We start from the raw sequence: 25,878 nt of genomic DNA on the forward strand, positions 1-25,878 counted from the left end.
AAGCATGTTGTTTCAGAGCACCTATAGGACAGACACTGAACGCGAATGTATCTAGTGAAATGCTAGCTTGCCTCGCCCATGGGCGCCTAGCGAATTCTGGTGCCACTCTTTCCTGCTTTTAATTCCAAAAGCAGCATTTAGCTGAGATGACTTGAACTGACTAAACGGGTTTGCACTACAGGAAGCTTTTCCTATGGACCATGTATGCACACAAACTTTGTGTTCTGCCTATGCTACCCTGTTGCTGTTTCAGCTGTAGCTGAGATATGCACTATTTTGAAGTTTTATACTATATTCTGCTGTGCTGGCAAAGCTCTGTATTCATTGGCTGTGGATTATTGGTTGTTGAGTTTGGTCAATCAAGATTTCATTGGATGAAAAATGATTGCACCTTGCTCTACCAAGTCTAACACCTTGATTACAAGTTCTTCATTTTTCTAATAAGATTGGTAACTCCAGACAGCAAGGCCAGTGATTAATCCACAGACCCAGTGACTTTCACTATAGGGTTGTATGTCAGAATATCAGTAACAAGACTATTGTCTGACATAAATATTGTGGCCTAATTATCGTTTACATACTTACTGTTACACTGAGTGTAGATATTCTATTATTAACTCCAAAGGGGCCATATTTTGTACACTCAGTTTTTTTTTCAGACAATATTCATGCCAGGAAATTCTGGTGCCAAACCTCCTGAAGACTTAGGGCATGATTTAGAGTTTGGTGGAGTGGTTACTCCCTCACAACGGTGATGGATAACCTGTCCGCCGAATATAAATCCCATTATATCATACAGGATTTATATTCTGCTGGACAGGGTATCCATCACTGTTGTGACAGAGGAACCCCTCTACCAAACTTTAAATCAGACCCTCTGTCTGCTGAAGGCAGCCAAAATCTCTAGGTAAAATTCCAGGGGAAAATATGGAAGTACTTAATGAATCTGGTCCAAATTTACTAATTCCATGCAATTTCTCCCTCATTTCTAAGAGGACCTTCACTTGTATGCCCACCAGTAACTGCCCATCAGAATTACCAATACCCCAAGTATCAGGCTATCTATGAAAAGCAGAGTTACCATGTGGGTTACCAAGTCTCAGAATGAGGTGTTAAATCCAGTGAAGGGGTCAACCAAACTGCTTAAAGAAGGGTCAGTTATGCTTCAATGTATTTACAGGAGTGGTTGACAGTTGAAAGCTTGAGGGACTGAAACTGGTGCAGATTTTATTAGCAGTGTAATTTATCAGACTTTCTTAGTAAATTTGCATGTCTAGGATCAATAATATGAAAAAAATGAATAAAGCATGTGACTATTCAGTACAAGATCACTCTAGGACTACTGCTAACATGGCATTCAGTACAAAATCTTCTACTGCTTGTTTGCGGTGACTGATAAGAGAGATACACTGAAAGATGAGCATCCTGATTTCACACAGACAGTTTAACATCCAGTGGACTTCAATGATCTTTGAACATTGCTAATCGTTGACCACATGTAAAAGTGACATGAAAATATTAAACAAAAAATATGCTTATTTACGTTAGAAAAACTAACCTGTGAAGAATCTCTGATGGTGCTCCTCCTATGTATATATCAGAGAATGGTATTGACATCTTCTCATTGTCCACACTTTTCACGTGTCTTCTGTCAACTACCAAAATCATTTTCTTAGAATGGTGGTAAATAATTGAAATCTGAAGGGAAAAGATGGGCCTGGATAGTAAATTCTGCATAAATAAAGCTGAATAATATCTGTCTCTACCCAAAGAATAACAACTTGGTTACTTTTGATATATAGTTGTGTGTTGTTAAATAAAATGTATGACCTTCTCTCCTTCTCCCCAACAATTCAACCACATGCAAGAAAGCATAGTATTTCTGTAGTGAAAATAGTGTATAATGTGACTATAAGTCCCATCAACACCTTCATCAGTGACCGTACAAGAATGTATAGGCATCTCTGGTATGAAAACCCTATAAACCCTCACCACAAAGTCCATGAATACTTTCCCAGGGGACTGATGTATGACTCTTCATGGTGAAGGTAAATGTATGTACTATCACGTAGTTCACAAAGTAATACCTTGAATTGACTGACAGAGAGTGTGTGCTCTGCAATCTTGATGAATGACCCTACAGCTATATGTTTGGGCCCTATTGTGAGCAGAAACTTCTTGACGTTTGCCATTCAGGTGTAGGTAAGGCCATAATCAACCCTTTTTTGCTGGGTTTTATTCTTATGAGAGTGGTGTATTAATAAAATAACACTACTACCACCACACACATTTAACTTTAAATCCCATAATTTGTGCTAGTATACTAGGGAAATAGAGTGTATCCTAAATTATACGGGCAAGAAAGGAGACAGAGAAAAGACAAGTCTGAATTTGAATTTACAACTAGGATCAGCCCTTACAATAAAGGATGCCACCTTCGGTGGCTAAAGGCAATGATTCCCTGAAAATAAAAGACCCATAGATGAGCTTAAACTATTAACATTAGGCCAATGAGATGTGGATCTGGGTCTCTTGGTCTTGTGAGTATAGCATTATAAATCTTTAATGATAGATTTTGACTAATCAAACACAAAATCTACACACCATCATTGTGGTAAATGTATATTAAAGCTACCTTAGTGATCGCTATCGCTGGTCTTGCCATGATTGTTCATTAGGCTGTATTTCATAATATAAACACCACCAATACAAAATTACCAGCTAATGACTTCTCCCTGCCCCTGATTTATTTTACTTTTTTATTTACATTTCTACACTTCTTCTACACCTGTCTTGTTCCTATGGTTCATCAGAGAAGTGGCAAAATACTTGGGGACATATTTACAAGACCCCAGCGCCACCTTGCCCCACCCTAGTGTCATTTTTTTAATGCTAAGGCGCCTTAAAGAGTCCTTACTCCCATGCCATATTTACAATGTGGTGCAATGCTTGCATTGCGCCACTTTGTAAACGCTTGCACCACATTATTCCTGTGTCAGGCATAATGTATGCAGGGAAGCTTAAACAACTGGTACAGTGAAATTCACAAGATTTCACTGCACCATTTTTTCAGTCATTTTTAACGCCTGCTCAGAGCAGGTGTTAAAATGACGCACTAATTTTAATCAATGGGCCTCCCTGTGCTTTGCTGCACTAGGATTGAAGTTGACCTGGTAGCGACATGTCTTAGGATATGAATCAGGGATAAGTAGAGCTTGCACTGACAGACACAGAGACTAGGCTTGAAGTTATCTCACTTGAACACAGAAACTAACTGAAATGGGTACATAAGTGTTCTCTTTATCAAGTAGTTGTTGACTTCAAGATCCCTGATTCATATTATGAGACACATTACAATGAAGTCAACTTCGATCAGTACAGGTTTCAGAGGAAACGTGATAGGACCAGGAGAGGCTTTTCACAACACGATTCTGATTACTGATATCACTCTTGTTCTTAGAATCCCATTGAGCTTAGGGGATGTTTTGTTTTCAGTTGAAACTTTGTTGCCTGAGGATGGCCTTGTGGATGGAAATGCTTAGAGACCTACACATTGATGCATCACCCATCTTTCTGTAGAACCTCTTTGAAAATTTGTTTTTCGTTATGTGAATTTAACATACAATCTGTAATATCCAAGAAAATGGGCATTGAGTACGTTGACATATGTCGAGGATAATTGACCAGAACTGAACCAGACAGTGTAAATGTAGTCAAAGAATTGTTGATATATAACCCCTACCATTACTGTTTTTGCTTATTATCCTCTTTGTACTCATTGTCAGAATTTGAATTTTATTCTAAACATAGCTGTTCTAATTGGTAAGACCTGTAGTCATGATTGGTGCTTTTTGACTGATAATCTAAAATGTTGATGTTGAATTGAATTCAAATGCCAGCAATTTGCATCAATAATTTACCTTAACTCATTGAATATTTTCATAACTATATCCCTTGTTGGCGTTCTCATCTGTTTGTATTGTACCACCCAAGCCCACAAGGATATACCGGGTTTCCCTTTATGTGATTATTCATAAAAGGTATTGGGACATGAACATAGAATATTAGATAGTAACTGATATTTACTCTTCTGATTGTTTACTTGTCAAAGGTGTTAAGAAAGTCAAGTATTTATCTGTATATTTAAACACTAATGCTTGAATATGCATATATTTATAGCTACTGTTACTTCATTGAAGTTAGCATATTTTTGCTTTTACAACCAATTTTGCTCAATTTGTGGTAGCGCTCAAAAGTATTTTAGGTAGTGGTATGGACACTAAGGAGATTTATGGAATTCAGGATAACCTGTTGTTTTAAATGCACTTAAGCTATGTATAGAAGATACTCCATTGTACAGTTTTTCCTATAAGGAAAGGGCTCAGGTGGAGAAACCTACCTGGCCACATACCCAGAGAAGTGAATAAGAGCAGGATTATCTCATAAATAAATGACAATAAATCTGTCAAATGAAATAAGATGTCCCTGTTATGTGCTTAAGGCACAAAGAAAAAACAAACTTGAAGTACTCATTTAATTATAAATTCTGTTCATCACACAATTATGCTCTGGCACAAAGGAAATTTAAGTTTAACAAAGGCACATGTAGACTGTTAAGCAGAACATCTTGAGTATCAAATGGAAGCATTTGTGGTGACAAGCTAAGGTGATATTGAGTGAGTCCTTGGTGTGAGGGTCAATGTGTTCTGAGGTGTTGGAGCGATCAGGAGTAATGTGTTGTGAGATGTTTACTACAGAACTACAGGTATGTTTTTCTTCCCAGATAGTTTTAATATTTAAACTTTACATCATAGCAGATATTTTCTCTTCATGGAATATTAACATATGGCATAGGATTCGGTAGCCATTACAGATTCTTTGCACTACAAATATTGTAAGTGTATGCCTAATTGCTATTGATAATCACTTTGAAAACTTGGATAAAAGTTATGTTTTTTCAAACTTTTTTTTTAAAAAGATGCATACAAAAATAGTTCCTTTACTACTATAGCCCTGAGTTGGCAATTTTTCTTCATCCCAGATCATGTCTTTAGATCAAAATTGGCTTTGTGGGATTCATTAAGTACAAGAACATTGTGATTACTCATTTCAAATAGTGTAATGGGGATGTTGGTGTTCATCACTCATAAACTCAGCAATTGTTGTGACAAATCAGCTAGGGAAGCAGACATATGTGGTTTTCCAGCACCACACGCTTGCTTGTCTCTAGCATTAATAGCTGATACCACACGGAGAGGATGGAAGAAGCAGATGAGCAAGAGCCTGTAACTGCCATCTCAGGTGCATTTTCAATCATGCATTGGCATAACATAGATTTAGATGAACCCACAACTTTGCACACACCATCATAAATTAATAATTAAACATCTGTACAACTCTATTAATAGACTTAATGATTCGTAGATAATTATTTTGGAATGATATCACAATACGTTTAAGAAGTCAGAGATCATAGTCTGTTACACATAAGTAGCTGAACATTTACAATGAAGCTCACATTGCAAGAGTTTAGAAAATGTAATAACATTTTACTTTGTTCATTTTGGATTGTGTATGCTTCATTAAACAATAAGGTTTGTCTATATTTTGTGCATGCTGCTCAAAAGACTGAGAGTATGCCTCTAAGATCCTGATCACTCAAATTGAGAGCAAACACATGGATTGCTTACCTCATGGAATCTTGCATCATTAATACGGGCCTTCTTCATAGAATCATCCAAGAGCACAGGACCTTTGCTGAAGCCAAAATCATAAAACAAGCGCAGATACCCATCCTGGACCTCCAGGCTGAAGAACAAGCTCTGTCCAAAAAAGAAGAGGACTAGTGTGACACTAGATTGGAAATGTATCAGGCTAAGTAATCCTTCTTCACACAGAGACAGACATCTACAGATTTAAAAACAATATTACAAAACAACAAACATAGGGGGTCATTACGACCCTGGCGGCCGGGGACCGCGGATGCACCGCCAATAGGCTGGCGGTGCATCCAGGCCTATTCTGACCGCGGCGGTAAAGCCGCGGTCAGAAAAGGGAAACCGGCGGTTTCCCGCCGGTTTTCCCCTGGCCTGAGGAATCCTCCATGGCTGCGCTGCAGGCAGCGCCGCCATGGGGATTCCGACCCCCTTACCGCCAGCCTGGTTCTGGCGGTTTTGACCGCCAGAACCTGGTTGGCGGTAACGGGTGTCGTGGGGCCCCTGGGGGCCCCTGCAGTGCCCATGCCAATGGCATGGGCACTGCAGGGGCCCCTAACAGGGCCCCACCAAGATTTTCAGTGTCTGCATAGCAGACACTGAAAATCGCGACGGGTGCAACTGCACCCGTCGCACCCTTTCCACTCCGCCGGCTCCATTCGGAGCCGGCATCCACGTGGAAGGGGGTTTCCCGCTGGGCTGGCGGGCGGCCTTCTGGCGGTCGCCCGCCAGCCCAGCGGGAAACTCACAATTACCGCGGCGGTCTTTTGACCGCGCAGCGGTATTCTGACGGCGGTACTTTGGCGGGCGGCTTCCGCCGCCCGCCAAAGTCAGAATGAGGCCCATAGTGTAGAAATATCTCCAATAAAAATGAACTGAAAAGCTATATGGCAGTTTACAACCTAAAAGGATCACAGGCTTACTTAGGCCGGCATGATTATGCACAGATCAGTAAGGTAAAGCTCACTACATCTGCAATATATTTTATCTGGTTAAGTTTCGGTATATGTTGCCCTTTTTTTATTAAAATTGCCAAATGCTTTCCCACAACTTCACAAGACTAACAGCTGCATTGGTATTGGTATTTTTTTAATGTTAAATTCCCTTTTATTTTCTGTATTGCTATTGGTTTATATGGGATGTTATCTAACAAATGTTTTGTGTGTTATTTTGTGTCACTTACATCTGACCATAATGACCAGTGTGTACTGAAGTGCTACTAGAGACTAGCTGTACATTGGCCTGTGCTCTATATTTGGTGGATAGAAGAGCATGAAAATCTCATATTTGTGCCACCCTTTCACTTTTTTTAGTAAGTCATTTCTCTACTCAGTGGGACAGTAAACTCCCTGTTAAATATACAATCTGGCACTCATGAGGAACTCTTGCTTTCCCAAATTCTGACTTTGGTGATTGAGGGAGGAGCAATTCTTTGTCATTAGTCAAGCTTCTAGGTCATTGGTACTAGGACAAGGCCCACTTGTTCTTGGAACTGAGCTAGTGTTTCATCTCCTGGGTGTACCTTTTTCAATTCCTAGGGAACATCTTGGACAGGGGAGTACAGCAGTTAAAGTTTTGGTTAGTTGTATTTCCATTGACTAGTCTCATAATTTTAATGCCATCACTTTGCAAAGACGTGAGATCTTACTGATTGCTAAAAGAAACACCTGTAAAAATGTCTAATGCAGTATTACACCAGAGGTGTACCCCAGCAAGTTGGTCAAGGCTTTATGCAAACACACATATTCTTTATCCTGAAAGCAAATCCAGGAGGCATACCTTAGAAACTTTCCAACATCTCCTACCACCTGCCACGGAACACATTGCCTCCTTGGCTCAAACACTCATCAATATCCAATGTTGCAGGTCTACTCATCATGTCTAGCTGACCTCAGAAAAAAGGGAGATCCTCCTGATCTCCCCCAGGGCAAAATTGACTGGCCCCCTTAAGATGTTCAACTGAAAACAATCCATTGCTGATTGTGCCAAATATCTGGATGTTATGCTAGGCAACTACTTCAAGCATGAAACATACATAAACTCCTTACTAAAAAAAACTATAGCTACCTCATCAAAGGAATTAAACCTTTCTTCCCTATTGATTTTAAATCAGAAGTACAATCCCTATGCTCTGTAGGATTTACTATTGTATCTCACTACTGATGGGCATCCCCAAACTCCACCTGACCTCCTGAGGGTTGCCTTTTATGTAGCTACAATGTTAGTATCAGGACCCGAATCCTTCACCGCACAGGTGTGTAACCACATAAATCTGGCCACAGTCACACTTTAGTGGCTTATTATTAAATGCAGGACTATTTTTAAGTTGAAGTGATACAGATCTGTCAACCTGAAAATAAAAATTGCGGTGTGAGAAGGGGGTGTGGCTGTGGAGCGGGTGGGGCCTTATACAGAACTCCCTTTGAGGCCCATCTGTCCCAGTGCCTTGCCCTCATTGACCTTATTCCCCCTCCTCTTAAAAAACAAATAAACAAAGGTTGCTGGGGCTGCAGTCGATCTCCTGGAGTGTTTTCACACCTCTTAATGGACATTGGCTTGTTACAGCCTTCAAAGAGGAGCTGGAAATCAACACTTTTCAGTGGTTTCCAGCTCCTCATTCCTGTCACCGTTTATGTTCAACTCCTCGCTGGGTGAACATGTGAAGACAGTGGAAATCATGTGACATGAAAATTGGTGCGGTCTCCGTTATTATGTGCATGTACATAAATTTCACTTGGTACTTTCCTCCTCTACAATGCTCTACCCCATGTTTATCTGATGTTAAATGTTGAAGCCATGTGTTTTACTATGATGCCAATGTTTATTAATTGACAACAGTTTACCATCAGGCACCCTTATTTGTGGTACATCAATATGTGTTTCTATACAAATATTTATGATTTTATACACATATTTGTGCTTTACCAGACACAGCCCTCTGTGTTTGCAAACACTTGTTTTATAGACAACATTGGAATTATTTAATGTTAAGTAAGTTCGCTGGAATGTTTGCCTTTCATCATTTTAACTTCCAAGTTCCCCTGGGAATGCCTTAGTTAAGATATGTGCACTGCTCATTATTCCAAAAACAACTTTGCAACAGATGGTGATCAAGCTTTTTTTTACCTGCCTAAAGTTATTTTTGGAAAACTGTTTTATGTTCTGAAAATTCTTACGGATCTGATTATTTACTATCTGATTTATCCTCAGCTTCTTGTTTTCACTGTCAGCAGCTTGTTAGTTTTACCCTCCATTGTGCCAAGAAGATGTTGCACATGGTGCACTTTGCAAACAAAATAAAATACAACACAGAATGGCACATTTTCAGTACACTAGGACTGAAGCCGTGATAGAGGTTTAGGGCACATGATATAAGGAGGTCCAAACCAAGTCCCTCAAGGCTTTGAGATTACCATACTGCTGAAATGGTGAGAACAGGAAAGATGATAAAGTGATTAACATTGGTTACTAAAAGGTTTGAAAATGTGCCATGGAACACATCCTAGAAAAATACCAACTTGTGCTCAAAAAATATGGTAGCTGGATTTTGGAGAAGAAAGAACTCTTGAAGAAGCAGTAGACATTTTCTCAATTGGATCATGTCTGATTTGAAGAACTTTGTTATCAGAGTCACTGATCTTACCTTCTAGTACAGTGGGGCACTCGGACAGATTTTGCTGCCATGTCAGTCTGATGTTTGGAGCCTCAGTAGTGGTAAAAATGGAATCAGCACCTAGCCAAGTGTTCGTAATACACCGCTCTTTTACAAGTTGATCCTGGCATGATGGATCTGAAATCTGAAAATCGCCAAGCGCACAATCAAAGCTTCCTCTGACTTGGCCAGAATTACCTTCCAGCGTGATCTGACACATAGTGTAACTTGTTTGTCTCCTGGAAGTCCCATCTGCTGTTTTTTTATTTCCACAAGAACTCTTCACTGCAGGCACTTCCACTCCATCTTACACTAAGACTTTCAAGCTCTTGACCTCATCCTGCAGTTAAAACCCACTTAAAAATTGCAAGTGTCATAAAATCCAAAATAGGAGAATGACAAGGAAAGCTTCCTAGAATATTTGACTACCTTCATCATGCCCTCCTACTCATACTCTTCTACTTCTTGGAGGCAGATTTAGCCTCAACGCTAGTGCAGATGGAGTGGTTGGAGAAGTATGCATATATTTTTCCAGTAAATTTACAAATGCAGTGTGTGCAAGCACACATTTTTACCATAGTCTTAATAAAACATGCTTAAGGATGTTTCTTTACAGCTTTATTAAAAACATTTAAGAATTTTTTATAGGTTTCTTTAGTTGTTTTTGTCACACGTTTTAGTTAGTATTAGTCAATACTTTTTACATATTTGGTATTGCTGAAATGAGAGATAATGATTCTAGACTCTTAGCTAGGCTCTGTGGTGTATTCGAGCAAGGGTGTGTTATAGGTTTATCCAGCTTCTCCCTTACCCTTTAATGATGAGGTAAACAGAACTTTAACAAACAGCATGCTGCATGATTTTCATACAAGACTAACTATGGCAGACCACTGGCACTGGAGACCTGAAGCCTCTATTTAAAAAGGGGGCTGCAGAAATGACGAAGCAAAGTGATTGACCTTCAAGCTGCATCACTTCCATTAACATGTTTTCCAGTTAGATGACTGAGGACCTGATTTAGAGTTGTATGGACGGGTAACTCCATCACAAACATGTTGGATAGCTTGTCCGCTCTATTACGATTTCCTTAGGATATAATGGGATTGTAATACCGGGGATGGGATATCTGTCACGTTTGTGACAGAGTAACCCCAGCTGTCAAACTCTAAATCAGGCCCTGAGTCGTAATATTGAACTATTTAAGTGAAAGAGTAAGGTTTATGATTCTTGCTTATAAAAAACAGCAATTTCAATGGATCTAAGCTTAAGACAATTACGCAGATTCCAAAGTTAAGCACTGTAATGTTTATACAGATAAGACTAGTCAGTACACTGGCTGCACGTAGAATTGATGCATCTTTACTGAAAAACACAGCCGTCGCGACCTTAGCTGATCAACATAGAAGTTCTCCCACAAGTTAATTCAATGAGACAAAGAGTGAAACAGGTGCATAAGGAAAGGGCTCTTTTCAGGAAAACCCCAAATCTGGCAAAGACAGAGATTCTGAAAAGCATACCAATAGCACTTGATGCCTAAATGAATGGAGTATGTACTGTTCATATGCATCCCAATCAATGTAGTATCACAGTAGACATAGTTAGGTACTGAGCTATTGCTGGTGCTTTTGCTCATTGCAACAAGGGCTGCTTAATGACCACTATGTCTTAAGTATTAAATATTTCAAATAATGTAAATCGGCAGTGACTGTACATGCATAACTACCATTGTAGCAGAGAACGTTTACCTACCCCATTCACCATCAAAAAGATCAGTGCATTGTCCATGGGTGTCCGAACTTCAATATCGAACCGAGTCACTTGGCTGAAACGGCCTCTCTTTTCAATGTTCCGTGCCACCGCATAGCCAGAGCCATCGAAGAAATAAGTTGCTGCTCCACTCTGCGCAAAAGCCCATTTATTTCTAGCGTGACAGTCACATGTTAGAGCAAAAAAAGTAAAAAGGAAAAGGTTGTAAATAACACAAGAATTTAAAAGCATGATGCCTGAGTGAGCTGAATACATGTGTGCATCTTTGTGAAAGGAGGGCAGGGAAATACGCATGATGTTTATGAGAGGTGTTTGAGCTCAGTAATAATGGTTAGGGATTGGGGAGGTTCATTTCTGATTGGGTGTGCTTGAAGGAGTCCAATCCGGTTGAGGAAATAGTGGTTGGGGGGGTGCTGTAGCACCATCAGAAATAACCATACTGGAGTTTAGAAGGTGAATAACTAGTAAAGATGCCTTGATATTATGTCTTTATCTTGTTATATTTTTTGGAGCATTCAAAGCCAGAGGTCAAATGTCAGTCAGGCGACATCTGCCAACATATTACTAGTTATTCTTCTAACATGGCGACTGGTGTTTACTTTTCTTTCTCTGAGTGCACATTTTGTAACATTTAAATTTAGTGTACAAATATTTCAAAATATGCCAGCTGTTAATGAAGCACTGTAATTTGAAATTCTGAAGTGTGATGGAAACAGACTTTTTTAACAGGATCATAACAAATCAAGACACTTTACTCAATGATGTGCATATAACCACTGAAACCTGATTTGCACACATTGTGCACACATTGTGGTTGCGCGCAACATAGTTTTATCACTAAAACTGCATGTCTCTGAAAATGTAGTTGGCACGTCAATGGAAAATGTGATGTCTGTAAATGACAATGCACTACCATGCCATGCTAAAATACACAGTGTTCCAAAATGCACCTCCGATTACATACCACATCCTTATGACTCTCCTGTCTGATGGGATTGGTTCATTTGCTATACTTGTTCTTTGTGTAATGCTTGGACTGTTCATAATCTTTGTGACTTTGGTGATGTGACACAAATGCCAGCACCTCCGGTCTGAAAATTGTTTCAGCACCACTTAGAAATGGATGATATGGGCTGTTTATGTGTGCTGGGGAAAACATAGCTATGGGTAGGAGTGTGTGTGTGGGACTGTGAGTGTGTGTGCGTGTGTGTGTGTGCGCGCGCGCACGTGCTCACCTGCATGTAGGTGTACGTGCGTGTGTGTAGGAGTGTGAGAGAGAGATTGATAAAAATATAATTTAATGATCTAACTATAGCATGTATCTTGGGTCAGTAAAATGATGGGCAACATCTTTGGACGTACAAGGACGTGATTCACACTGTGCTCCATATAGATGTCATCTCACCGTGATAAAAATAAATCCTATAAATTAGAGCCTACCTGGCCGATAATGCGGTTAGAATGGGGATCGATCGTAAGAGGACTCCTTTCTGTGTGGACTGGGATATATATAAAATAATACGTGTTTTATCTTTAAGTGGAAAAATTGATATATTTATTGCAACAATCTGTAGCTGTGGATTGAAGTGTTGTGCTTCATGCGGGAAGTAAGTTTAAAGTCAACAACTGTAACTGCATATTTTACTAAGCTGCAGAACAGGTAAAATAACGTGGTCTCTTATACTCTGCAACGTGATGATAGTGAGCAATTATTTATTAGCCGATTTTGTGGACTGATAATTTGAAAGTAGTTCTTCTTTACCTTGCACATGGTTTCTCTAAGGAGGTGTCCATGTTGTAAATGTGTTTGAAATTGTATAAACTAATGATGTCATCATTCAAGGTGGCTAATTCTAGACAGCCAACAAAGCCAGGGAGATCTAAGCTTGCAGGGAGCTGTGAACAAGAAAAAGAAAGACAAATTAATAAAATGTGATTGTGAACGTATGAATACTTCATATGTCTTTGGAGGACGTCTTCGTAACAACCCCACTGCTCATGAAGATTTTGAGACACCATGGGACATTGGAAAATATATATCACATAAGAATAAATGTTGCATATAGTCAGTGCTTTAAATGGAAAAATAGAAGTGCAGGTACTCTGTACCAGAGTACCTGCTTGTTCCCGAAAAGTGCCGGTACTCTCCAATTAAAAGTATTACGTTTTTCTTGAGATGTGCCGGTACTCTCCCTCTCAAAATAAAAAAGTGCCGGTACTCAGTACCGTAGAGTACCGGCCCATTTAAAGCACTGCATATAGTGTGATTCTCGCAAATCTTTCAGCTTATGCTTCCCGCCCTTTTCGAGCCTTAACGTACTCTGCTGCTCAGCTTTATCCCTAGGTCAGCACTGCCATTCTGGAAATAAGAATCTCAGAAAAATTACACAAAATTATAACTGGAGCACAAATTATTATTTGCCGTAACTTTTTCCACGCAGGGGCATACATCGTGTACCAAACTAAAGCCAGCAGGAGAGAGGTTCGAACCGACTAGCATATGTCTCTAGGGTGCCGGTTTGCCGTTCCTACACATATTCTGCTCCTCCTTTTACATGTTTAAGTATCATAAACTCTCATTACCCAAACTTTGGAGACATTTCGTGAATTTGACATAGGGTGAAATTTATGAATTTCGTGAGATTTGACAGTGTAATTTAACAAGTTTGTCCACAGGCACTCTCACCGCCACAAGTTGGAAAGATAGCTGCTCTTACCTAGTTCTTGTAAAGTGGACAAAATCGCATTCATCTCTGCTCTAGATCCACTAACAACCTACAAATTGACAATTATCTCTTCCCTCCCCAACCTCTGGCACCATCATTCCCCCTCCTACACCATGCAGTACGAACACCCTCTTCCCTTTCTCACTTCCGTTTATCCCACCCAGCTGCACAAATCTTCAGTTGAGCAAATACTCCTTTTTGCCACCTGTCCAGTTTGCACTTCAAATCATTAAAACTCCACTCCACTCCACTTGCTGTTCCCCTATTTCATAATTAAGTGATAAACGTTTTTAATGTGATGCTACGAAATGCAAGCACGACAGTGTAGAGATAAAATATATTGATTTGTACAGCACGATTTGCACAAACTGCTTCTTTGCACTTTTTGGCGGGGCAGAAAAAAGGTCAGTTGGGGTTTTTAAGCTTTAAATTGTTGGGTGATTTAGACATTCCAGCCACACCTGTGAAAGCGGACCCTGCTGACTGCCATCATTGTTGACAGTCTAGTCTTTTTTAGGAACACTATTTAAACGCAATGCAAGTGTGACTGCGCAAAGGATGCATGCAGCAGGTGTGCCGAAGGCAGGCCAAAGGCAAGTCCTTCAGCGCCTGTCAACGCACTGACAACGCATAGCCCCAGCCATGCTGCAGGTTGCATGTCAGACGGGGGAATCCTGTTACTAGGTGTGAACAGATAATTCAGTATTCGAGGGATCTGTTGTTATCAATTAGCAAACAATATAGTTGCCTTCTGTACCACCCCGGAGAATGTATGCTCTAGGAGGCCCCCTCCTTGTACTACTGGTGAGATACACACTACCATGTAATATGGCCTAGTAAATGCCAAGTCACTGGTAAAACACACTACTGAGATAAATTAGTTATTAGACTCAGGAAATTGGGATGTGTCCTTCATTACAGAAACATGGACTACCCCTGATTCAGTATTAGATTTAGGTCTGGCTTTTCCAGGGGGCTTTAAAGCTCTTCACAAACCGCGGGTATACCAGAAAGGGGGATGAGTGGGGATAATATAGAAGGAGGAATGGGATTTTTCATTATTAGTGCTTGATGAGATATCAGGCTCGGAAGTGTTGGGCTTCACGGTCAACATGGAAAAAGGTAATGCCCTATCAGGCACTCTGTGCTATAGGTCTCATGGTCTTCCTAGTCAACAGCTTATCCCCTTGCTCGAAGTTTTCTCTAATATGGCACTCACACATTCAAATGTAATTGTTTTAGGGGATTTCAATACATGGGCAGAGGGAGAGCTCATCCCCCCCTTTGAGAGAATTGATGGATATTTTTAAAATCTTGGGCTTGAAACAACAAGTACAGGGCCCTACGCATAAAGCACGACATACGCTTGATTTTATTTTCTCTCCAGAAGGACTGATTTTAGTCAAGGAAATTACATCCCTTTATTGGACAGATGGTGCTTTGATTACTTTTGAGGTGCTGCTAAAGTAGTATTGTTACTCTAAGCAGGGGATTAGTTTAAAAAGAAGTGGGAGACAATGACATAAATTGTTCAAGCCTAGCTCAGGCACACTTTTTAAGTTCAGAAGCCCATTTGACCCCATGAACTCAGTAGACCTTAGTTGCACATTATTTGAGCAGGAGATTGTACAGACTCTGGATAAAATTATCCCAATTATTAATTTGAGGTCCCGCCATAGGCCTTCAGTGCCATGATACAATGAATCATTGAGAACCCTTAAATGAACTTGTGGGAGATTGGAAAGGAAATGCTGCAGCGGGTATGATGAGGCTGATAAACATAACCTTAGAAAAAAGCTGCAGGATTATAAAAACGATGTTCACAAAGTAAAGGTGGAATATTTCTCTAATGCCTCGATCAGCACTGGGAAGGTATTTGACATTCTTCAAGAGCTGTCCAACCCGGTTTGGTTAAGGAAAGATGTCAGACCTTCACAAGCACTATGTGATGATCTGGCTAGTTTCTTTGAAAAGAAAATCAGTAAGATCTTCGAAGAGATTGATATTATCTTCACAGTCAGAAGTTACCGTAAATCAGACTGCCTCAGAGATAGCTGAGCACCACACATACAAGTTAGAGAGTAATGGCACCCTATCAGAAGAATATTTTCGATCTAGTGCCTTATCACCTTCCTTGGGTTCACCTCAGAACCCTCTACCCCCCAAGTTATGGAATGAGTTCAGTGATGAACTTTCCCTTTTTAGTTGGCAGATCAGCAATCAGTCCTTGCTGAAGGGTGAGGAACCATCGATGTAGAAATAGGCAATTGTTACTCCTCTATTAAAAAAGGTTACGGCAGACCCACTGGTTCTAAGCAATTACAGACCTATTTCACTACTGCCTTTCCCGGTGAAAGTGCTGGAGTGATTTGTGAGCAGAAATCTGTCTCGGTTTCTAGAAACCTTCCCTTTATTGGAAGATGAACAGTTTGGTTTCAACCCTGGACATGAACCTGAGTTTGCGCTATTGATTGCCTTGAATGAGCTAGGGATGAGGGTGGGCAGTGCCCAGTCGACAGTCTTGGAGATGCTTCATCTGTCTGCTGCTTTTGACACTGTCAACCATGATATGCTCCTGGTACAATTAGCTTCAATTGGGATAGAGAGGACTAGTTTTAAAATGGTTGAAATCTTATCTATCCTAGCGTGACAGGCGGCAATGGTGCCCCTGTTTCCTTTCTGATTTCAACTACCTACATCAGGCAGTATCTCAAGGCTCGGCAATCAGCCCCATTTCATTTAACTTCTATATGCGACCACTTATCTCCCATATAAAGGCACATAACATCAGAGTGGTCAATTATGCAGATGACACACTGCTGATTCTGTTCCTTAATAACAATCAGTTGGATGCGGTGACAGTCTTTCAGAACTGTGTGTCTAACATTGCTAAGTGGATGAGTACGAATTCCTTTAAGCTTAATTGGGACAGTACTGTGCACCTGTGCTGCTCAGCAAGTAAGATTCCTTTTACAGTTCTTAATAAATTCTGCCCCCTTTACGATGCTGACAAGATTCTGCCGTCTAACACAGTTCGGAATCGGAGGGTAATACTTGATGGCAAGCTATCCCTGGACAACATGTCAAAAAAGTTGTTGGCTCCTGCTTCGCATTGCTAAGGAACATCGGGAAGTTGTTACCCCTTCTACTGGTTCAATCCAGATCCCTAGTGGTAAGAAGTATGATAATGAGCAGATTCGATTACTGTAACACTATCCTACTTGGATCCCCAGATTACTTGATAAACAGACTACTCAGAACATCGATGACAGCTGCTAAAATGGCACTAAATAGACCTAGTAGATTATCTGGGTCAGGGGCTTTGAAAGACTTGCACTGGCTCCCAATGGGGCAGAGGATTATTTTAAAGGCAATGTGTATTATCTTTAAGGCCCTTCAAGGGAAGGGGCTGGCCCAGCTAAGAGAAAGACTGAGAAGTTATAGTCCTGGAAAAGCCCTCCAAACAAGCACTGGTAACCTGGTGTATGTCAACAGGTTTTGGAAAGTACGCCTAGGCGGTAGGACATTTACAGATAAAGGATAAAGCGGGCAATTATGGTACAATTTGCCTCTGTTTCTTAGAAGGTCATCTAACTTGTTACAATTTAGCAAAGCCTTGAAAACCTGGCTTTTCCCGTAATTATTTTCAGCCTGGATTTGCATTTATACATACAGAACAGTTGGGCTCTATATCTCTAGCGCCAATATACCAGTCTGGTCATAGTGTGCTGTATTCATGCCAGAAATAAATAAATAAATAAACACTGTCTGAATTGCTTTCTCCCTAGGACAACTGCTCGCTAAAATCAATACACTTCTGATGCATAGCACCAACCACTATAATCAAAAGGTACAACCAAATCAATATATGCAGGGATAGTTATTTATTACAAAAAAGATGAACAACACATGATAGATATCAAGTAGATAGCGAGTGGATGACAGAATATACATTACATTGGTGTAACAATAGTGCTTCAACATGTCCTCAGATTAGAGGACTCTTTACATTAACCCCCTATCAAATGTGAATATTTTGCAAAGGTAGGTGAATAGATTACCTTAAATGATTTGGGGGAAAAAGCGAGCAGATATTTCTTCATGCTCTCACCTTAAAATCTGCAGGTACGCCACCAAAATAGAAGACGGTATCCTCTGCATCCAGATCCAGCAGGGAGTCAGTGCCTGGAGCATCCCCTGTCTTAATAAACTTTTCTTCTGCTGTGCTATAGGGACTGCGCACGGTTAAGAACACTTTGCCATGCCTTCCCACTCTGTCAAACAGAAAAGCTCCAGTTAACATTGTACACAGTGGGGCACCTGATAGACAATAATGCAATCTGCAAAAGAGACAGCTGTGAGCATAAGACAAACTCAGCATGCTATAATATAGATGCATATTGGGAATTTACAGCCAACTCTATACTCATTAGCTATTGCTGGAGTAATGGAATATGGCACATTTTCCGAACAAGACTCCGACATACTTATGAGGGGTTTGCACCGTGCTTGCACCACGCAACATAGCACATGCGTGGCGCAAACCACTAAGTCATATTTTTATGCCATGCAAAGCACTTTGCATGCCTTGAATAGCTTCAAAAATGGAGAAGGCAACTCACTGCAAATTGCTGCGTTGCCTTGCTCTGTGCGAGGGAGGCATTCTATGGGTGCTGAGTGAGTGTTCCCACACAACTCCCAAGGGTTTTGACACATTCCCACATTAAACCAACCCTGTTAAACCTGCGAATTAGCTAAAATCTACACCTTCCCAGGTAAGGTGTAACGAGGAGAAATATCTTTATTTTATCCTTGTTTTTTCCTCTCTCTATGTGTGCTTCATGCTGCAGTACACATAAAAAGAGGAAAAAGCTTTTCAGGATTATTTGTGTGCAGGAAGGTGTCCTTTCCTGCTCAAAAACAATCCTGCGTGCAACGCAGGCACCCTTGCACCATCCTAGTTAGAGCTAAAATTCACATTCACACCCCCATCTACATCTGCTAAATATTTAAACTCCCATACCCGAAAAGTAGAGTGTATCAACAGAACACTTTTAAAAGCTAAGAAATATATGTGAACCATTATCCCTAAGACCATCTAAGCGTTAGGATTCAGGCAAGACACAGATACTGTATCAAGCTTATGACTCGATGAGATTGGAAACTTTGGAGAGCGGGGCAGTGGAGATTACAGGGGCAGAGCATAGGATTGCACAATGGATTTTGGTAGAGGCTCATTCACTCCTGGATTACTGTTGCACTTGAGGTAATTGAGGACAGACCTATTAAACAGAGTAAGTCCAACACGGAACCAGTCACTATCCACGTGTCATTAATTGTTGTAGTTCTCCAACTGCTTTTGCAAGTGTTTCCTTCCCTACCAGGCCCTTGGAATTATGGTTCTCCTTCACTTTTCTCCATTGTTAAGATTGTTGCTTGTCCATTATACCTTCAGCTACACTACGTTCTGCTCAGTTCTTCTGCTCTGGTCCTGTGCGCTTTTGTGATGTCAAGAGGTTCCTGGCCTAGTCTGTCAGGAGTACATCATAGCAAACTCCACTGCTAAGAGCAGTAAGCCTGAAGCTACTTAGTACCAGACTCTTCTTCTCTGGATAGTGCTTTGTGTTCACTTGTGGTTTGCACAGGGCACCTGCCACCCATACATAGATGAGTCAAATCAGTACCATCTGAAGCCTGAGATTAATCCACTTTGAAGGCACAATACAATCCGGAATATCTCTCTCACCCCTTTCCATGTTTGGACCCATGTTTCTACTGTGGGTGTGTTGTTACCTTGATACATGTGTATAGGGATTCAGGAATGGCAAGGGCGTTCATCTCTGCTCCTGAAACTGATAAGGATTGTTACTGCACCGAGACCCCGGGAACACGTCACTTACAGACTGACTTAGGCTGTAATAGTTTTTAAACATTATACAGCATTCCATCTGTTTCTTTTGCTTATTACACCATGGAGCTCACACATACATTCAATCAGCGTTGATCGTTACAGACGACCACCAGCTGGAATCAATTGCAAATTCACATATGCGACAACAAATGTTAAGCCATTCTAGAATGAATAGCAGGCCAGTCAAAAGCCGAGACATGAGCCTAGCACAGCTGCTCATTCCTTAGTACTTTCCCTAGTTAGGAGTTGGGTGTGGAGTGGGGGGGGGCACCCTAAATGTAGAACCAGCCCCTGGATAAACCTGCCACACTGCTGCACTCTTTTGACCTAGTCTTAGTAATGTTCTACTAGGACAAGTAACAAGATGAGACAAGGGAAGAAGAGTTTGGGGCCTGGTTTCCCTATGCATAGTTTCAAAACTGAAAGGCTACTATTGCTTAGTGTGTGAGAACCTCCAGGGATGCAGCTTTATATGTGTGCGAGATTTTGGATTTCCCAGAGAGTCTAGGGAGACTATAACTCTATCAACTGAATCTTCTTTATGCTTCACCATTGGAAGTGCATACACATCCACTTCATAAGGAGATTGGTACTGTTGTACCGGTGTGGTTATTAGAAGTGGTCTGATCTGGTTTCTGGGCTGCTAAAATCAAAATGGAGGTTGCTGAGATTTCAAAGCCTATGGCACATGACATACAGCAGGCACTGAACATCATTCTGTTATCAAGCGCTCACATGAAATATAGCCACCCTAGTTACACTTAAATAACTTAGCACAAGTTAAAGACACGGGTAGTGAGTGGTAAGGATGCCGCACTTCCGTTCCGTTACAATTCTTGTTAAGGTAACACAATAAGTTAAATGAGAGAAAGAGGTGCCACTTGGTCAGGTGCCCCACTACCCTGGTAGGCACAAAGATTTGTGTATCAAGATACACAAAAACAGTAAGTACAGGTAGACCAAGGCACACAGAGAAGTAAAAGTTCAACAATGTTCATGGGATGAAAGTAGAGCCCAAGTATAACGAATCCAAAGGCGAAGAGTAAAGCGATGATTCCGGGTAGGTGTTAAAGGTAGAGTCTTTATTCCCCTTTTCTGAATTCATTCCCTTTCCGGCTACCTTGCCACTCTCTCTGAGCGCTGTCTCGGGCCAAACCCTCTCATATGGTACTATACTTTACTCTACCAACATAATCACTGTTGTCACTGTGGTAACCTTACCTCTTTGCTTTCTATCTTACTGATGTTTGGGTTCACTTCACGTTATAGTCACCATATTCGTAGGCATACAAAATAGACGCGTCGCGCCAAACTCACTGCACACAATCTTTGCTTTAACTCGCACTTGTGTTTGGATCAACATAACAGCATCCAATTTTTGCCGTGCCGCATGACTGTTTTCTCACTTGCATCTAATTGCGCATGCATCTTTTTCATAGATGATTACGGGTTTAACATACATTGTAAAATTTTGTAAATTTCATATATTCAGACCAACTGTATATATTGGTATATTTTTATTACTTCTTCACAGCCTTGATAAAGTCACTTGTGTGACGAAACACGTGTTGGCTGTTTCCTGTAAGACGACACAAACCTAAACCTGTGAATAAAGACTCTACCTTTAACACCTACCCGGAATCATCGCTTTACTCTTCGCCTTTGGATTCGTTATACTTGGGCTCTACTTTCATCCCATGAACATTGTTGAACTTTTACTTCTCTGTGTGCCTTGGTCTACCTGTACTAACTTAGCACAAGTGTCTCTTTCCAATGAGGAACCAAACACAGCACTACTCTGTGGGCTTAGGCTGGGCATTGCTTCCTATCTCACATTTCCCTAGATTTCTAGACCTAGTACATGGATTTTGGACTGTCCCTAAATAACAGATCTGTACAATAGAAAAACAAAAAAATGCCCAGAGATTCCAGTCTTGGAATCTTGGACCTCAACTGGTCCTGAGCCTCAAGATACTTTTGTGTACATCACTTTGTTAGGAGTGTCAGTTTATTGGGAACGGAAAAGTTCCCCACAAATGTAGTTTGTAGTATACTGTGGCTTCATGTACAATCTAGGGAAACCTCTCAGTTTGTCCAATGCATTCTGGCTTTAAATGATGTCCTTAAGCTCATAAAAAACTTAGTCAGTATTTCAGGCACCAGTAATTGACGAATATTGTAAGTGAATATATAAGTTCGCTAATTAGGCTGCGCCCTGTAAAGTAAAATATGCACTATATTATATTTTTCGTAGTAGGGCTCAACTATAAATGTGCATGAGGGTGCTACAAAAATGCAAAAATAAATAACTAAATGCATCAGAAATGTTGCACAATAAAATATAGTAAGAGTCATACCAAAAACGTTAAAAAATACCAAGCAGGCATGGACAGCGATACCAACACAAAACGTGTTTAAACAGTCATTGCGCCAGAATTCATAAATCAGATGCTTTGGCTTGAATTATGTATTTCCCAAAATGGTGCAACTTTTTGTGTTTAGAAATCAGGATACCCTCGGGTTTACCACATTCCTTTAACACAAACCTTTACGTCACGGTCTAACCCAGAGTTTCTGCTTTGAAATGCAAAATTACGTGTACAAATTGAACTGCTTTACAGTGAGTAAGTGGCCCTAAATTGAATATCAGCAACATACAAGATTGATTTATTTAACGTAATGTGCTATGCCCTGGTGTCTTGTCTCGAGACAGACCTAACTGCAGGGAGGGGTGTTGGAGTGTGTCTTTTTTTAAATTGATATTAATACGAAAAGCTTGCAAAATATTGTGTGATGAAGCTGCATAGACAATGTGTTAACATAGAAAATAAGGCACACGTTGAAATGTGCCAATGGGGAGTGGCTACCAATGTATACGAAGACTAAAGAAAAGGCTTATTAATTCTGAATTATTATGCAATAGTGTTTGAATTTGTATTAGTATATCATAATTAGAGTTGTGTGTTAAGAGTTTGCTTTATTAAATCAGAGGGACTTAGCTTAGCAAAGGTTTGGGCCTAGCTGCCTGGCCTCATATTGAATTGTATTTTCTAACGTGTAATGTGCTGTTTTCCTGAAGGACACAAAACTGTATTTTTCAAGGAGTTATGTGTGTGTAGTCATAGTAAATTCTTTCTCATGAGAACCGACTTGCTCAAGGCGACGTTCTTGCTAGATGCAACAGTGTAATTTGTAACGGGTGCAAGGTTAACCGTACTAGGAGAAGACAATGAAGACACTGACTGGAGCGCAAAGTGTAACATTCTCTACCTGACATTCCAACTGTTAAAGACATCAATAACATGGACTAATCCGGGGCATGGGAACTGCAAATTGTGGGACGTTCTAGTAAGGTGCTTTCCGAATTATTGGATAGAGATCATAATGCACCAAACTTCATCCAATGAGGAATTAGGGAATAGTTAGACAGTTTTGATTTTACAGCGTAACCCAAGGAAATGGAGACACTTCTTACACTTTAACAGGGACTCTTGCCCTTGCCATTTGCCATTCTTTTGCTATGAGACTTTTGTTGGAGGACTTTTGTTAGTTGCCATGTTTTAGTTTAGTTGTCCTGTCATCCTTAAACCATCCTCTGCCCATTCTTGCTTGATATTAACTTCTCCTCTATCTGAGGGAAGTAATCTGTTCTGTAGCTATGCTATATTGATACTTTGCCCCGTCCTATCTCTGCTGACTGTGAATTGACTGATGACCTGAGGACGAAGACTGGCGCTGTTTGCTGATCTGTTGGATTGGTAACTATATGATGCAAATTGTAATTGTCTGTTTGCCTTTTCTTTCTAGGTACCAACTGCTATTTTGATAGAGGCCTTAGTTTAGATGTTTTCTAAATTCGTGTTCTCTAAATGTTTGCATGAAGACCAACATGCTAATGCTAATTTGAGGTTAGTTAAGGTGTTCACTAATATTTTGTGCAAATAGACAAATGACTGAGTTCTTGCTTTGTTGATTCATGTACTGAGACTCTGCTAAGTTGATTCGTATAATGATGTGCCTAGATGCTGAATGAAAATAGTAGATGTATTGATTAAGTCGCGCTTTGATTATTGATTGGATTGTTATGGCGTGGGTTTATTGCAAATGAGATTAACAGACATGATATTAGATTGTAACCAATAGGGAAATAAATATCTTAACTTTGACAAAACTGGTGTGGTTATTCGTGACTGAGAAGTCAATGGTGTATTCAATAATACATTTTATTAAATGTTTATCGACTAGTGATTGTTGCTATTGATTGTTTATTGATCTATTGATTGGTGATGCCAAGAAAATATTTCATACGGGGAAAACTCCAAACGTGGTCCAAAGGTTTGTCGGCCTAAACGTGTCTCCTGGTAAGTTTACTTATCAAGGCTCGGACGCGCTAACAGGGGCTCTGTCACTAGAAAAGTGAACGTTTGCTTGAGGAAGGCTTTTCAACATAAAGCTTCTGGCTCAAAAATTGATAAAGCAAGACTTGAAATTTCTTAGCCAAATGTTATGTCTTTAAGGCAAGGGGGCAACAGCTCAAAACAATGAGACTTTGCTGCTGAGATCGCATTTTTCACGTGCAATATTATCCTTAGTAGTGGGTCAAGAACACAGTCTCAAGGTCTTTGTTGAGTTACTCTGGGAAAGTGTAGTTCCAAAATTCTATAGGAAACCATAGTCATCAGTGAACAATAGCAACGCCATATTGGAAGTGTTAGGATTTGAAAAGTAGGGGGCAAACTAAAACTTGATCCTCCGAACACAACCATTTTTCTCATCAGCTATAAACAACACTTTCCAGTAGCACTGAAAGGCCTTGCTAAGTAGCGCCTCATAAGAGGAGGCGTCTCTACATGCCATAATTACCTTTCAATTTTGACAAGACTGAAGTAAGAAGGCCAGGTACTGACGGGTTTGGAGTCCAGGGGTATCTCAACATCACCATCTCCCAAGTTGTACACGTACACCAGGTTGTCATTCTTAATTGCGAGGCCCATGTAATCTTTCATTGCCTAAAATGACAAAATTGTGAATCAAAGGAAAAGAGTACATTTATGGGTGAATATCCATGGGGGAGTGTTAAAATATTCTCAAACTTGAACTCCTGCAAACACAGGTGCCCAAGATTTCTGTGAATAATCATGAGCAGTTTACAACTAGTGACAAAAATTCAGTACTAGGTGTAGGCCATGGAATAATATTAGAACACGCAATCTCAATGCAACAAATACATTCATCTACCTTCCAGCAGAAGTGAAAGAGACACAAATAGGAAATTAAATTGAAAGAACCTGGAAAGGCCACAATGGATTCAAAAGGAGTGATTAAGATGTTGTAAACCTAAACATCATCTAACATATTTGATTAAGTAAAAGGAAACAAAATAGGAAGGCTGGATTGTTTCTTGACTCTTTTGCTGTCAAATCAGAGTTCTCCATTGTCCTACATGTGGTCCTTCCCTTCATCTTACAATTTTCTTTATTTTCCTACTTCTATGTGCGGTAGCCCACATCATCAGGAGACCGAAGAATTTCAAATACAGGACGCCTACTTTCGGCATACTAGACTTGCTCATATTGCATGCCAGTGTCATATTTAAGGCCAGCAGAGTCATCTACATGGCCACCATGATGGGCACCCATGCCAATGTAGCTGAAAAACTATCCATCTCTGAGGAATCTAGAATTGAATTTTACACAGTACCAATGTGATACAATAAAGCAAATTTAAGTCACTTAGAAGGAAACGAGTAAAGACATAGTTTATTTTCCCATGGTACCCTAATTTCTAAAGATCCTGATTTCCAAGTTATCTTCTTTTTTGTGAAATTGGGATATTTTGTGCATAGATCTCCAGAAAAGTCATAAAAGTGATACAACATGCTCTCTCATACACACATTTCTCTTTCCATTGAGGAACTTAAAATCACACTACCCCCTTCGGCAGTATCACCCTTATTTGTGACAGAAATATAACCTTCAATCGAAGAGGTGCTGCTATTCCTCGTTGGAGCTGAAAAAAAGCAAGACTGAGCACAGAAAATGAGAAAATGAAGGAAGAAGAACAGGCAGCCAAAGGAAAGCATAGAAGGGTGAAGGGTGAAGGGACACA

At 40.3% G+C, this 25,878-nt stretch overlaps 1 protein-coding gene across 1 annotated transcript in view; it reads right to left on the minus strand.

Moving 5' to 3' along the window:
• LAMA4 (laminin subunit alpha 4) overlaps positions 1-25,878 on the minus strand; it is a 557,086-nt gene that overhangs the window by 129,061 nt on the left and 402,147 nt on the right. The window contains exons 22-27 of the mRNA XM_069234539.1: positions 24,634-24,779; positions 17,971-18,133; positions 12,896-13,029; positions 11,116-11,287; positions 5,691-5,822; positions 1,559-1,698 (exon numbers count right to left, since the gene is read on the minus strand). Coding sequence (XP_069090640.1) covers positions 1,559-1,698; positions 5,691-5,822; positions 11,116-11,287; positions 12,896-13,029; positions 17,971-18,133; positions 24,634-24,779 — 887 coding nt within the window. The remainder of the gene's footprint in view (positions 1-1,558; positions 1,699-5,690; positions 5,823-11,115; positions 11,288-12,895; positions 13,030-17,970; positions 18,134-24,633; positions 24,780-25,878) is intronic.

This window comes from Pleurodeles waltl, chromosome 5, assembly GCF_031143425.1.
Source record: "Pleurodeles waltl isolate 20211129_DDA chromosome 5, aPleWal1.hap1.20221129, whole genome shotgun sequence".
Classification (NCBI taxonomy): Eukaryota; Metazoa; Chordata; class Amphibia; order Caudata; family Salamandridae; genus Pleurodeles; species Pleurodeles waltl.